The sequence below is a fragment of the Rattus norvegicus genome, chromosome 2 (genome assembly GCF_021556685.1).
Source record: "Rattus norvegicus strain SHRSP/BbbUtx chromosome 2, alternate assembly SHRSP_T2T, whole genome shotgun sequence".
Lineage (NCBI taxonomy): Eukaryota > Metazoa > Chordata > Mammalia > Rodentia > Muridae > Rattus > Rattus norvegicus.
This window is the reverse complement of record NC_141535.1, coordinates 55,564,780-55,581,361: the sequence shown is the minus strand read 5'-3', so window position 1 is coordinate 55,581,361 and position 16,582 is coordinate 55,564,780. Positions and strand designations below refer to the sequence as shown.

Sequence of the window (16,582 nt, the reverse complement as noted above, 5' to 3'; positions counted from 1 at the left end):
CAATAACTTGGCTGTGATAGTTCAGGCAGAAATATGTGTGGAACCCAACTCCCCTTACTTCAGGCTAATGTCTCGTCTACTTTACAAGTGTTCTGGAGTCTGGTCCAGTGGTTACTGGTTTTTGTTGTAAACCAAATGAAGCTGTAGTCGCATTGCTGTTTGCCTTTCAGACCTCCTGATTTCATGTTTTGCAACTGTGGCAACAACGGTAATGTTAAAAACATCAGTGAGGAGGTTCTTTTTTTTTTTTCTTTTAAATTAAACCTGAAGACTTCTAAACTTCATTTTGCACTCCTGCACAGTGGCATGTTGTGACTCACCCACGTGAGAGTCAGAGGACAAATTTTAAGAGTCCTTTCTGTCCTTCCTCTGTTTTTGAGACTTGGTCTTTCTTGTTGCTTATTCTGCAATGCAAACTCCAAAATATCTGGCCTGTGAGCGTTTGGCAGTCAACTGCTTTCATGCCTGTACCACAGGAGAAGGCTGAGATGACAGATATACACTACCATACCCAGACTCTTATATGTATTCTGGGGATCCAATCTCAGGTGGACAGGCTTGTGCAACAATTACTTTTACCCACCGAGTCATCTCTCTAGCCCAAGAAGAGTGAAATGTTTTAAAATTCCAGTAGGAAGCAATAGACCTGACAGCTAATTGGCTTCCTCCAACACCAAATTAAAGGGTGGGTTCATTATGGGGATAGAGGACACAGAAGATTATAAATTTTCTCTTATGTTTCAAGCTGAGGTTCAGTTCCTTTTTACTTGAATCCTTTTATATTCTTTAAACTATTTGAAAACTTGGGCATGGCCTAATGAATTTAGATCCCCTTGCCAAATTGCAGGTGCCCTCCTGAAATAGTAACATGAGGATTTTTGAGTTCTTGTCAGCAAGGGCTGCTGGGTCTCATATTTCTTTCTGTTGTTTCTCTAAGGGGGTGCTGCTGTGGAGTTACAGAAACAGACTTGGTTGATAAATCTCTCCTTGAGTTCTAGTTCCACCATTCATGGTTTGGCAGACTTAATTAAACTTTCTGAGGTTCGGTTTCTCACTATTAAGGTGAGACCAGATAACAACAGAAGGCCAGCCATAAATCACACTGTTTATGGGAGAGGATCTCAAGCCACACTGACACACATCTTATTCTATGTCTTCACTTGGTCATAACCATTCTGTATTTTTATGACTGCTCCTCTTCCTCCCTTTCCTTCTTCTCCCATTCATCCTTTCTTCCTGTTTTTGTTTTGAATACTTTAATATTAGAATTAAATAAAACAAAACAATCCTCACAACCTTGTTGTCAGGAGAGGAGGTGGAGGAGAGAGAGGGGAGGGAGGGAGTGAGACAGAGACAGAGAGAGGGAGAGAGAGAGAAAGAGAGAGAGAGAGAGAGAGAGAGAGAGAGAGAGAGAGAGAGAGAGAGAGAACTAGGTGAGCAGGGAGAAGGAACCATGGGAGTAGGGAACAACAGAAGAAACAGGCTTTTCAGTAGGAACTCTCTTTGCCACATGATCAAGCGAGGCTTGGGTATTGATGAAAATGAAGTGGCATTGGAGGAGTCCAGTGCTGTTCCTAATGAGATTCTCCCACTTGAAAATAATGAGATCTCTCTCTCTCTCTCTCTCTCTCTCTCTCTCTCTCTCTCTCCCTCCCTCCCTCCCTCCCTCCCTCTCTCTCTCTCTCTCTCTCTCTCTCTCTCTCCCCCTCCCTTCTTGCCTCCCTCCCCTTTCCCCTTCCTCCTTCCATTATTTAACCTCTCCTACTCTTTCACACCAAAAAAGATGAATTTTCCTATTGGGATGTTGACTTATAAATACAACCATAAGCAATGCTCTCTTTTTTCCTGATCAATTTCTTCAGAGACCCCAACATCATTCAAGTCATGTGTTGCTTACATTCCACAAATTTTTGTACTTTCTATAGTTTTGTTGTTGATATACTTCCAACTATTTCCAAGATACCCTTTCTTTCCAAAATCATAAAAGGATGTTACATACCCAGCGCCCATCAGCTGCACACTGGGGATAGGAGTGTATGTCCGTGAGCATACTGGCTTTGTCCTCCCACAGTTCCTTTCGTCTGAATTGTCTCCACAGTCATTTTCTCCATTGCATTCTAACTTGCTGGGAATACAGCGCCCTGGTCAAGAAAGCACACCGCAGCATTTCCAATGTGTTCTCAGTCAGGAAAGCATTTATTCAAGTGAGACACAAATGTTTCCAAAGTTGAAGGTAAGGTACAGGAATGCATAAACTGAAGTGATAAACTGATGTTAGTCACCTTTAGGGCTTGAGAGTCTAAGAGTCACCATAAGACTATTTAGTTGTTTATGGTGTGTTTTCAAGAAGAGAACTTCATTTTTTTTTGTTTTTCTTCAAAGAGAATTTTAAAATTATATTACAGTGAGCTTTCTGTAGAGATATTGGTCTGAAGATAGCGATTGGTAACAGGTTCAGAATTTTGTTTTGATTTCTATGGCATTCTACATATGGCATTTTAAGACAAAAATCTACTTTGGAATCTACTTGTGCAAACAATACATCTCCAAATCTTTAAAAGTTTATCTTGTGTAAAAGAAGCCAGACACCTTCCTTTCATCCCATTTGCTTCTTACTGAAGAATACCAGCTTGAGAAGTTATGATCAGTGGTTCCCTCACAGTGTGTACCAACTAATTAGACTAAATAAATGCTTGACAGTGGGACTTGTGTATTTGCTGAATTTAATTTGTTACTACAAAGACTCGTGAAAGCACTTACTTTCACATCTTTTGGTTAATAAATAATTTCCATGTAGAAGGTAGGGTATACTCAAAATTAATTGCCTTCTTTTGATTATTCAAGATCTTATCTTGTGTTTAGACAGCTATTATCTTCATGGCTATGAACATTACAATCATACAGTACTAAAAGATGGGTTTGGATCTCTGTCAGTTTTAAGATATAGACCAAAAGAGTTTACTTTTAGGAAATTGTACTTCCTAATGTTACGTATAAAGTTTTGTTTTTATGTACTTTTAATCTTCTTTTTGGTAAAGAAGAGAACAGAACAGGTTATTTAACTTTAAACAGAGGGGAGTGCCATTTTAACTTATGATATTTTTAAAAAATACTATTCTTGGTACTAACATATTGAAGAAGAATCCAGTTTTGTGTAGTGTTTCCTTTTAGAGAGGTGTTCTATTTTCTTAGATAGCTCTAAGGATACTCATGGAGCACACGGTTATTTGGCAGGCTTTGATACTTCTAGACATTGAAAGAGACCTGCCCACAAGTGCTGAGATGAAAGAAACAAGGTATCTTTTGAGTAGTGTTTAGTAATAGGGGACAAGGATTACATAGGTAAGGTGGAACACAGCTGAGAATGACTGTAGGCAATATCAATTCAATGGAATAAGAAGCAGGAAGGAGGTGATGTTATAATCCATGAATGTAGCCTATACCAAAGTGGGGAGTGGGAAGTTGAACAGCAGTTTGAATGTTGCAGAATTTATTAAGGTCAGTGCATACATATGCAATAGTCTTCCTTATCTGTGGGGGACAATTCATAAGACAGTCCCAAGTCTAAGTCTTCAGGGAGCACAGAGCCCTGTAATTCATATCTTAAGCACCCATCATATTCTTTGTCCCAAACTCTTGTAGTTTGAGATGTGATAGTTATGCTAGTTTATAGTTCCTTCTTTACAAGTACGTGGACACTAGCTCCTTTCCTACCTGTGTCCACAGCATACTGTTTTCTTATGTGCCTTAAGTCAAGGACTTTTGCCTGGATGCTGCATGTTCCTCTTTGGCTCACGTGAATTGCTACCACCCCAACCCTTGTACTCTGGAACCACTCATAAGTAAAATAAGGTTCGTGAACAGCTGTGCTGCTACAGCTGACTGGTGCAGTGATCTTATTACTGGCACAACAGGCAAGTAGTGTGTGTGGTGGATATGGTATACAGAGAGGCGATCAGTATCCTGGGAAGGACATGGTGGGGTGACACATGGTTTCCTTGTTCTACTCTGACATAGAACTTAAAAGATAAAATTATTTCCGGGCTCTTTTTTTAATATATCGGACTGTAGCTGACTATGAGTGACTAATCACAAAAAATTGTGGATAAAACTGACTGCTAGTTGGAGCCATGTGGTCATATACACCTTTGTTTTTAAGTTAGACTGACTGTGTTATTGTGATTGCATATTATTTTTATAAACTCCTGAGGGACACGTTAATTTTTTATTCAATGTTTAAAATTAGAGCCCTGAGAGATAAACTGGCATAATGTATTACAACTAATCTCATGATAAGGCTCAAAATTCCAGACAAATATTAAAATGATATTGTAGCCTTGAGGATTCGGAGAAGACTGGAAGGTAAATATGAAGGAGTAACGCAAGACTGAGTCTGTTTGGAACAGGATAATGGCTTTGTTAGGTCAGGGACCAAGTATCATCTCAAATCAGGCAAACAATGTCCATCCAAGCAGTCTTACTCCTCTTCATAGTAGGTGGTTTTTGAAATGCACAGTAACATACCATTTTCAATGGAAAATTTATCAACCAAAATAGGCATTGAATCACTCAATCTGTAAAGATGGCAACTGCATTGTTGCCAGGGATGTATCAGTTGGTAGCTGGGGCTGGACCATGGAGACATTGAGGGCCGAGGTGTTTCCGGAAGCACAGAGCTCAGGGACACAACTTATCAACAATTACTGACATTGTGATATTTTGGATGTTTTAACTTTTAATTTTATTGCAGAACTTAATTAGCTTTTATTGGAGGGGTGATGGCATAGCAGCCACAGGGGATGGGGTTGAGGTTCAAGAGACCGGAAGACAATTTATAGGATTTGGTTCTCTTTCTATTATGTGACTCTCAAGGAATGAACTCTGGTTGCTCATCAGCATGCTGAACCATCTTGTCCTTCCAGTCTTTAAACAGTGGCTGTGGACATAACGCTGTTGACCTGGATTCCGGCAGCTGCAGTTGCAGATTTGCCTGAAATTAGCCACAGTGTATTAATTCTCACTACGTGCCTCTAACGCTTTTGTAGGCTCATGAACATTTTATCTACGGTGACCTCTTCTATAACCCATTTCATGTCGTTCACTATAAGAACTGCATTTAAAAGCTGTAATAGCTGCACTTCGATTGCAAATTTTGATTTTTAAGATTTTGGATGTAATGTTCAAGTCTGGATTATTCTCAGCCATTCCATCAAGATTTTTATTATCCTTTCTCTTACGTTAATTCATGATGTGACCTTATCATGGAGGTACAAGGTGTATCTCCGAACCCAACACTTACTACCCTCATTTTCTAGGTCAGGAAAACCCTGACACTAACCTTTTCATCTGCATTTAGAAGTTGGCGGAGATGAAGGTCAAGAGCGATGTGTGAGAAAGGAAGAATTTTAGTTCTAAGGTCTTAAGTCAATTATCTGTGAAATTTAAAACTTGCTACTTACTATTTAAAAGTTGCTAGTACAGAGAAGCGATGTGGGGTTTATCTATCTGAAATTTCTTTTTTATAACTACAAATTGGTTATTTATGTTAAAGTTCAAAGAACTATGGCTCATATGCTGAAATTCATTTTTGTAAATATGATTCACTGGAACATGTCCTTGCTTATATATATAAGGCTTGCTGGTATAAGGTCATATATTTATGTAGGAGGGTTGACAATTGGCTGATAGCAAGATAGACCAGGTGACTGGAAAGCTAAAATTGTCCATTTTGATGTTTGTTGAAGCCTTTGTAGAAATTATATTTCAATTGTTTGAAGTGGTAGGATCCAGGAATGAAGAAGAGTACCTGTGATTAAACGATTTAAGATTTGACTCTATTCTAATGTAACTTAAATATAAGTTCTTACAGATATCAGCATACATTATACTTGAATGTTGATAACATTTAAACCAATATGATTTCTAATTAGTGTGGTATTGGGAGTAGCTTTTGGGGACCAGTTATGAAAATTTATTTACAGTTCACTAGACATAATAATATCTCATCAGTCTTGTTCCAACAAAAAAAATCTGCCACTTCTTATTTAACCTAGTTTTCTGGTTATTTATTTATTTATTTATTTATTTATTTATTTATTTATTTAATTTAGTGTGTTTGTGTTTGCTATGCGAACACAAGGAGACCAGAGCAACTCTCAGCAGTCAGTTCTCTCTGTCATAGGAGCGCTTGGAGTTAAATTCATGTTATCAGGCTGAGTGAAAGCTACTTTATCCATGGAGCCATTTTTCTGGCCCCCATTTCATCACTTCCTTTGGATAAGTCTCATTATAGATTTGTGTGTACTAATGTCTACTTGTTATAAAATCTGCTGCCGTCTTTTCCTTTGTTCTCCTCTTTCCCTTTCCACCCCTATAACCAAGGAAAGCTTTGAACACTACTACTTAAGCAAATGCGTCAGGTAACTCGTCAAGATTATTATGTCTTGAAAGCTAATTTCACACCTAGTGCTTTGCTAATTTGTAACCTAACAACAGTCCCCCTCATGCTTACAATGGGAAAAGGACTTTTTTCCCTGAGATTTTCCTGGCAGTCAGTATTTTTAGTGAAGACTGAATATTTTAGCAGAATATATTACCACTGTCACAGAGGAATTTATTCTTGCAATCAGTCTCTTCAATTTTGCAGAGCTCAGATGGGACACATGGTTGAAAGGTCACCAGGGGCTCTGTGCATGGTTGTCCCCCAAACTGACTTGGGCGCAGAACAGATCTAACTTTAACCTGAAAGAGAAGTAGAGGTGAGTGAATAATTTCAAAGCAAGGCCAATGTCAAAGTAAAAATCCATTCCAGGATGTCCTTGTCAGTCCTAATTGTAATCTTTCCCAGGGTGACAGTACCTGGACTGTACTAATATTTTCCCTCAATTTCATTCTAGTATGTATATTTAGTAAATCAGCACTTGGCATGCCTCAATTTCCCAAAGTGAAAAATGAGAAGGCTTCTCCTTATGCTGAAATCATAACAATTCTAAATTACACCAACGGTAAATTCAAAAGTGTTTACTGAGGGTCTCCTGTGTTCAGGCAATAAAATAGCCTTTTTATATCTCTGACAGTGTCAAGTGATAAATGGAAAAGGATCTTGAGATTCTTTTGCATAAGAAAGTCACTATGGAAACTGATTTGACATATTCTCCACACTTTGACACAATTTGGTAAGGAGGAAGATGGAGAGTGAGGGTAGAAATATGACAGAATTAGCCAGTGCTGACTTAAATTGCAGGAAAGCTCCAGTTCAAAATATAGTAGTAATTAATGGTACATTCTTGGTTAAAATACTTAGCCCTCTAGGAGCTGGAAGACACACTGTGCATAAACGTAAACTAGGATGTGGTTTGCAAGATTTACTTAAGGGAACCAGCACAGTTCTCAGTTTGCCTTTCACAAATGAAGTTTCATTTTCCTCTCTAATGTGTAGCTGTTGGGAACACGGGACTGACTGAAGTTAATGTCCGTCACGTGATATGGCCTTTACTGGAATGACTATGTACTGGGTAAATATTGCAGTGGAGAGAGATAAACAAGTTGAGGGATTTTCTCATGAGTAGACAGAGTTTAGAGGAAAAACAGAGTCAGGGTTTTGACTCATTTCCCTTATTTCTGTTTTGTTTTAAGCACTGGATGAAAGTAGAAAATTTTAGCATTTACTTTTGCTTTCAGAAGTGTCAGAAGGCAGAGTCAGTGGAGTTCAGATATGGATAAGTGTGTTAGGATCTGAGGTGACTTTCCTTTTGGTGTTCATATGTCCAAAATTAATAAAGAAGGAGCCCTATCACCATCACCACCAGTGAAGCTGTCACTGTCACCACCATGACTGTCACTACTAAACATGATTTTCCTCTAATGAAAATTAAGGCAGTTTATTTTCAGAAATTCAGCAAATCTCTGATATTGAATCTACCATGGGAGACTGGCACTGACTTGGGATTCAGATTATCTGGGTGTGCCTGTGGATCACGTACCTGTTTTCTAATACAAGGGTCACAGTCTGACCATGTTCCATAGTCTCCTAGGACACAGTTGATGGGACATGTCTCCACGTTGCACTGTCTGGTCTCCTGCTTGGTACAGAGCTGATCGCATGAGTTATCCCGATAGTAATCGTTCACTACGATTTGTCTGTAATGGTGAGAAAATGCTACTCAGAGTCAGTGTTTTCACAGTGCCTTCATATCAATAAAAAATAATATGTGGCATTACCTACCAAGAGTAAAAATATAACATTATCAGAGAAATCAAGAAGGGTGGTGCATGCATAGTCTGTACAACTTAAGAGAGCTCAAGACCATAATGAAAATGGGAGTTCAAAGTGGAGAATTTCAAGACAGTGATGGCAGTTGAGAGCTATGGAAGGACTCTTGAAGAATGGAGTCTCTTCTCATACTTCATGATATTTCAAATCAATTGGTAAGTTTAATGGGCTATAGAAAACTACTTTTTAAAAATAATTCTCTAAAAGAAGTATAATAGTAAAAATGTAAAATATGCTTTTTTTTCCTTAGGTCATGTTGTAAAAGTAACTTATTCACTTGATGTAATTATCTTGGAGGTTTACTGATGAATAAGTTCACCCTTTCTAGTTTTTTCTGAGCTTTGGCTGACTAGTTCAACTCAGTTGTTCTGGCCTAAAACTCCTCCCCAAGTGAATTGATTTAATGTGGCTTTTCTCAGTTCCTTACTGAATTGCTCTGCTTGGCCTCAAACTAATTCTGGTCATTTTTTTCTAATCTTCTAGCTTCTTCTTATTCTTCAACTGCCTCTGCTGACCTGACCTGAACTGCAGGAGCTCATAAATGAACTCAACTACACTGGACTGCACACTGCACTGCCTCCTAACTGCCCGACTCTCTGTGACACTCTTCAATAGCTTCTCTATTCTGTGTTGTTCTCATGAGAGATGGACATATCCTATCTCTGACTCATTCTGTCAAATCCTTCTCTGATTGGTCACTTTGTCTGCCCCTCAATTAGACACTACTTTCAAGCATGGCTGCTTCCTTCTACAAACTAATTTTACCTTAAAGGTGTACTAAGGGTGTGTCTGTATTCCAGCCAGAGGGATTAAAGGTGTGTGAGCTGTCTGCATTCCATCAAGATCACACAGTCTTTGGCTGTGATCCCTTTCCAGAACAGTCATGTCCAGAACAGTTTTCTGCATCATGTGAGCAAATCAAGGGCACAGAAAAATCTAACAGATACAAGCAAGATGTGTAGGTGAGGAGTCTGAATTGTAAAATGACTGGATTATTAAATATTTGCAAGTAAGCACAATTTTCTTGCCACATTAACTGTGCCAACAATCAAGCAAGTAGCTAGCAGTGCCGTTCAGTTGAGGTCCAGTTCCGCTCTGTTTAATGACTACAAATTTCTGTATAATTAACTCACTAACTGTAGGAGTTATGTGATGTAAGGAAAAAAAGCTAAACTTACTGTGCAGACTCTTAATCATTTTTATGAAGCCCTTTAATTTTGCAGAAAGAACAAAAGTAGACACTTCATTTCAACTTTATGTGAAATAGAACTCAAATTCTGTCAGATATACTAAATTGTTGGTTGATATATAATTGTTCTTCAATGCATAGTACGATCTATTTGATATTACTTATCCCATCTTTGAGATTCTTCAGAATATTACGAATATTTCATACCCACCTCTGTCTGCTCTGGGTTCCAGAATTGCAGGACTTAGAACAGCTGGACCAGTGAGTCCATGGGTAGTGGTCACAGAAACAGGCTTCACTCTTGTCAATCAGTATGATCAGCAAAATGAAACACAAGGGGAGATGTCTGGTCATGCTTCCACAGGACCTTTTCCCAGGCCCTGAAATAGAGTGGCCTGATAGATAAATAATGAGAATTACAGATTCATGTGATTAAAGAAAACATTTTCATTGCTCTAGGTTTCATGGGGCAAGTTAACACATAAATTTATATGTGAATTCATGTAAGCGTAATTTTTAAAAAGATTTGAAGGCTAAAGATTAACAGAGTGATAACCTTCATTATATTATAATAACTAGTAATAGTAAACAAGACAAATTATGTAGTATGTATTTGGAAGACATTTAGTTCATCAAATTATTGAAAATTTTATAATATGTTTCTCGGAATAGCCACCCATTTTATGCTGTGCTACTTTGGGTACATTCACTTTTCTATGCTTTCTAGAGACTGGGGGAGCAGTCTAGGCTACTCTTTAGGAAGTACTAAAGGGATTTTACTGCCTTTGTCCTTCATAGATAGTTCATAGAAAGTTAGAGCTGTGATATGTCTTAGAGACTTCTAGGATAAGAATAGAATAGATAGTTATTGGTGGGGGAGGAGGGGAGATAGCAACAGGAGGATCAAACAGAGAGGGGAAGGGATGGGGGCAAGGGAAGGATTATGGAGAGGAAAAACTAAGGGCGAGTTGAGAAGTCATGTGGAAACCAAATGCAGGAGACTCTTCCTGAAATGTATAAATGGATGAAGGTGATGTAAATTAAATTGCCCGATAATGGGGAGGGAGGGCAACAGAAGCCCAAATGGACATCTCTCATCACCAAACGAAACTTCCAGAATGTGAAAAGTGTTCTATCTAATTGAGTTGTTGGCTAAAGGGGTCCGATAGGAAACCCTAAACAACCCAGGCCGTTGCCGAGGCGAGGCTACTGGTGACTTTCCACAAAATGCCCAAAATGAAGCAGTACTGCTGCAGACAGCACTTACACATTCACTGAGCATGGAGAACTTGAGCTAGCGCCTAGAGCCTTCACTCCTAAGGACTAGCATTCATGATACTGAAAGGTTACTCTGCAGGCTACCAAAGAAGAAACATGAACACCAACATAGCTATTAAACTTTGATCTACAAAATTGACCAGACTACAAGGTACACTAGTAAAACAGTGGCTCAAAACTTGTGGGAGAAATCAACCAAAATATGATTTGAGTTAAGGCCTTTCCATGAGATGGAGCCCATACCTAACACTGCTGAATGGCCAAGCGTCTGAGAGAAATGTAGCAATAAATGAGTCCTAAGGAAATTCTGCGCTAGTCACAGCAGCATCTCTTGTTCTTCTTTTGGTTTTGTACCTGTGTGTTTTGTCATATTTTAATTAATTAATTAATTAGTTAATTAATTAATTCCATTTCATTATTATTCCAAAGGTGACTGTTTTCTAAAGGAAAACAGAAAGGGTGTGGATCTGAATGGGAGAGGAGGCAGGAACTGGAACGGGTAGAGGAAAAGGAAATCTAGATAAACAATCTATTTTCAATAAAAGAAAAAGTAGGGGAAAAATGAGAGCGAAAGAAGCCATATTCTCTACATCACTGACGGTGAAGTTCAAGGATGTACAACTGAGGTAGCATGACAAGAGCTCATTCAAAACTCTTGACTCTTGAATGAAGTGCACCCTTTGCTAACTTTCTAGCAACACTTATTATCAGATTACTGGAGCATTGGGATTTGCAGAGTTCTACTACCCTGAGTACCAGAAAGTTTTACATGACTAATGCTTGAATAAAAATCAGGATGAGTGTGTTCTCTAGGTGTGTTGTTGGGCCTTGAGTATCTGGGAGTTATTTATAAAGTCACCACTACTTACTGACATTCGTAAGTTGATATTACATGTTCTAATAATGCATTCAATATCTATACAATGCTCTTGAAACTAATATGGTAACTTTCACTTAAAACAAAAAATGACATTCACTTATCTTCTCTATGCCTCAGTTTATTTATCTCTAAAATAATAGTTTAACTTGTTATACGTCAGTAAGAATATATGAACACACCCTACATATATTTGCATGCACAGGCTCTAAATATGTACAGCAGCAGAAGTCAAGTGATTCTGCTTAGCTTTTTCAAGACATAATGCACTTCAATGATCTTTCCTGTTAATAGGGAAATATTTATGTCCTTAATTTTCATTTTGTTTTCTGGTGCTATAAATTCAACCAAAGGCTTTATGCATGTTAAACAAATATTTTACCACTGTCTATGTCTCCAGACCTCTTTTGGCATGGTATTTAGAGATAAAGTCTTACCAAGTCACCCGTTCTAGACTTGAACCCATTTAACAATAGCTCAGACTGCTCCGGAACAGACGATCCTCTACCTTCAGACTTCTTATGGCTAGAATTACAGGCTCGGGCCACAATGCTGGCCACTTCTTTTTGTTGTTGCTGGCTGCATAGTTTTATGCACTAATTGCATTTAACAATTATGATCATTGTGGAAATTCCGTATAATCAATTGGTGTAACTCTGTAATTAGGTGTTAGTACACTTTAGATGCATATCCGTGAAGATAGCGAGTATGGTCCTAGCAAACGTACAAGTTTTTTTTTTTTTTTTTTTTTTTTTTTTTTTTTTTTTTTTTTTTTTTTTTTAATTAACTTGAGTATTTCTTATATACATTTCAAGTGTTATTCCCTTTCCCGGTTTCCGGGCAAACATCCCCCTCCCCCCTCCCCTTCCTTATGGGTGTTCCCCTCCCAACCCTTCCCCCATTGCCACCCTCCCCCCATAGTCTAGTTCACTGGGGGTTCAGTCTTAGCAGGACCCAGGGCTTCCCCTTCCTCTGGTGCTCTTACTAGGATATTCATTGCTACCTATGGGGTCAGAGTCCAGGGTCAGTCCATGTATAGTATTTAGGTAGTGGCTTAGTCCCTGGAAGCTCTGGTTGCTTGACATTGTTGTACTTTTGGGGTCTCGAGCCCCTTCAAGCTCTTCCAGTTCTTTCTCTGATTCCTTCAACGGGGGACCTATTCTCAGTTCAGTGGTTTGCTGCTGGCATTCGCCTCTGTATTTGCTGTATTCTGGCTGTGTCTCTCAGGAGCGATCTACATCCGGCTCCTGTCGGTCTGCACTTCTTTGCTTCATCCATCTTGTCTAATTGGGTGGCTGTATATGTATGGGCCACATGTGGGGCAGGCTCTGAATGGGTGTTCCTTCAGTCTCTGTTTTAATCTTTGCCTCTCCCTTCCCTGCCAAGGGTATTCTTTTTCCTCATTTAAAGAAGGAGTGAAGCATTCACATTTTGATCATCCGTCTTGAGTTTCGTTTGTTCTAGGGATCTAGGGTAATTCAAGCATTTGGGCTAATAGCCACTTATCAATGAGTGCATACCATGTATAGTCTTTCTGTGATTGGGTTAGCTCCTCAGGATGATATTTTCCAGTTCCAACCATTTGCCTACGAATTTCATAAACTTGTTGTTTTTGATAGCTGAGTAATATTCCATTGTGTAGATGTACCACATTTTCTGTATCCATTCCTCTGTTGAAGGGCATCTGGGTTCTTTCCATTTTCTGGCTATTATAAATAAGGCTGCGATGAACATAGTGGAGCACGTGTCTCTTTTATATGTTGAGGCATCTTTTGGGTATATGCCCAAGAGAGGTATAGCTGGATCCTCAGGCAGTTCAATGTCCAATTTTCTGAGGAACCTCCAGACTGATTTCCGGAATGGTTTTACCAGTCTGCAATCCCACCAACAATGGAGGAGTGCAAACGTACAAGTTTTAATATTGCCCAATTATCATACTGAATTATAGTTCTTTTAACTGTCTCAGAAGCTTATTTTCTGATTATATTTTAATGTAATGAGCTTACATTTCTTAGTTGTGATAAAAGGTTATGTCAGCAACGATAACACAAGACAATAGATTTTATTTTAAGCCAAGGGAAGGTATCAGAATTCTTTCTCCAATGGACTCAGAAATGAGGACTTTCTTGTTAAACTCTTTTTCCTTATCTGACAGATCAGAGGAAAGGGCTAGAATAAAAGCAAACAGATCTACTGCCACATGTTGAATAACCCTTCAATGTAAATGACAATCTACCTGCATTTGTATACCTGCTGCTTGGCTGGGAACATGATACAAAGAAATGGAAGCCACCGTCACTGTCTGCAAAGGATAGGCAGGTGTTGACAATCTTATTCATGCTTTTGGTCTAGTCTTTTTTAATCCAACTCAAAAGTTTCTGTAGCCCTAGTCTATTTTGATAGTAAAATAGGATCTTCTTTACAGACCACTCAATTTGCCTATTCACTGTTGCTTCCTGGTAAGAAATCATTTTTTTTTTTTTTTTTTTTTTTTTTTTTGCCTCAGCATCTTAACAGCACAGGGATGAGAGAGTTCAGAGAAAATCTGGGTGGTTATCCCTGTAAATGCTGCAAATCTTAAATAGTCATTCTTGGCAGATTTGTACACCTTCTAGAATCTTCCTACACATATTAGAAAGAAAACAAACTCTTAATTTTATATACTTAGTATGAGAATGATCGGAACAAGTGGCAATGTGTCCCATTATCAGGCTTCAGTTCTTAGCAAATACCATCTGCTTTGATTTGTAGATGCTTGAAATCAGAGGTGGATTTTCTTCAGAATTATCATCAAAATTTCTAAAACAAAGCTTTAATATAAAATATTCTGATCTGTTATTTGGTCATAACTCTGCTAGGTGAAATTTGGACAACAATATAAAAAAGACGATAACTCCAAACTTATTTGATGATGTTAGTAACAGAGGTGGCTATCAACTTCTCCCTTTGTAACACTTTTGCTTTTATGGAAACTTATTGAGTTTGGGTGTTGATTAGTGGCACAGCATTTGACTACTTGACTGGCATGTATGTACCCGGTCCTGGGTGTGTTTCCCAAGCACTAAGATAAGTAAATTAGGGGCAAAAGGATGATTTTATGTTAAAAGAGGAATTTTCACTCAAACAAAGAGAACTATTTCTTTAATTTATTGTTATCATCCCTCAACATATATTTGCTGATTCTCAATTTGTTAAAAATACTTTAAGGGTAGCTAATAGTCAATGCAAATATTTGACTCACTGGCATGTATTTTTATGGAAATGTCAATTAGGAAAGGTCAGTAGGATTGGTTGGAGAGAGAGAGAGAAAGAGAAAGAGGGGGAAAGGGAGGGGGAGGGAGGGAAAGAAAGAGAGAGAGAGAGAGAGAGAGAGAGAGAAAGACTTGTTGAGAAACAACTTCTAATCTGGGGTCACGATAGAAGAGCAGCTGTTTTTGCAGTTTTCTGGTAATTGCTATCCCCTCTTGACCTCTCCAGAAGTCAGCAGTCTTGCTGAACCATTGAAGATGGCTTTGTGAGAATTAGAGAATCCTGGTTAAGAACCAGTTCATGGTACTCCGTCACCTTTGGGTACACATTACTCACATAAAATATATCTGCAGGGCAGTTCAGTGCATTTGACCTGACAGATCTCAGCAGATGCTACAGTTTATCCTTGGCCATTCATCTTTTTGCAAACTTCTTGAACCTCTCATTGCTCCCATTTTTTTCTATGGGTGCTGCAGAGGCTCTAAAAGAGATATTTACCACTGCTAATTGTAGGCTGGGAGTCCACACATAGCTAGCCTTGGCTGAAGAGTGTGTTTGCTCTTCCGTTTACTGCAGTTTAACTCACAAGTGACTCAAAGTCTACAAATGTTGTTTTTAGACTTAAGCATAATTGGTATTTCTTAGTTCAAGAGAAAGACAAAGAAATACTGATAGTCTGAGGGATGTACTTTCATTCCTGTCATGGAGAGTCTTTTGGACACATAATCTACAATTTTGAAGTATAAGAATCGAAATAGAAATCACTAGGTCACTTACCTTTAAAGCGATCTAGCTATGTCCAGGAACCTAAGCTGAATGGCCGTAGAAACAAAAGGCACACACGTTAAGAAGCGATTTGTGTGGTACTCCCAGAGAGCCCTTCTTTATACTACTGGGCAACACAAGATGGTGTAGTCCAAAAGCCCTAACAGTGACCTAAACTGTTGACAGAATAAACGTTGTGTCGAAACTCTGACTTTTGAAATATTTAGCTTAGATAAGCAGAAACCCTGAAATTCTAAGCATAGCAGTTTCTATGGTATTGAATTATTTTTCAGTGATTTCCACATTCAGGGTTGTTGCAAAAGCTCTTGCTGCTGCAAGGAGTCTTTGGAAAGTAGGTGTGGTTCTACTTTTCTTGCGGAGTGAGGCATTACTCTAGAGATGAGGGTGAAGTGCTTGTATAACGTTGTGCATAGGTCTTCTCAGTGTACAATGGATTTAAGTGCTCTGTAAGGCATATATGGACATTAGCTCCCGAGCAAACAATGTACTAGGAAGCTAACTTTCTGAGGTGCTTCAGCAAGCATAAGGTTTCAAAAGTGTTGACAGGGGTCTGAGAATCAACATCACATAAAATGCTCTGTATTTTTATAATGTGTTGGTAATTGATTAATAAGAAAACATGTGAGTGTAAGGGAAGAGCATGAAAGCAAAGGAAATTAAGAATTAAAATAAACAGTTATTTTTTTCCCAGAGAATACTTATTCAGTTGGAAACCATTTTTTTCCCTCTCCCAATGACAATAGATTCAAAGTCAAGTGATTCTGACAAGAAAACCCCAAATCAAAGACAATCAATAGTGGAAACCCTTCCACATGTCGTGTATCCACATGCCACCTGATCATTATTGCAGACAAATATTGTAAGTTCTCATTAGGGAAAATACTAATCATTCAACTTCCCAAGCCCAGTGAATTAGTTAGTCAGTATGGGA

At 38.5% G+C, this 16,582-nt stretch overlaps 1 protein-coding gene across 2 annotated transcripts in view; it reads right to left on the bottom strand.

Moving 5' to 3' along the window:
• The window catches only part of C6 (complement C6), a 76,842-nt gene extending 61,083 nt beyond the window's left edge, over positions 1-15,759 (bottom strand). Inside the window, 5 exon segments of one of the 2 annotated variants that reach the window (NM_001439858.1) lie at positions 2,000-2,141; positions 6,597-6,741; positions 7,983-8,139; positions 9,673-9,856; positions 15,643-15,759. In NM_001439858.1, coding sequence (NP_001426787.1) covers positions 2,000-2,141; positions 6,597-6,741; positions 7,983-8,139; positions 9,673-9,815 — 587 coding nt within the window. In that variant the 5' untranslated portion in view covers positions 9,816-9,856; positions 15,643-15,759. 2 annotated transcript variants of the gene reach the window in all.
• Between the last annotated feature and the right edge of the window lie 823 nt (positions 15,760-16,582).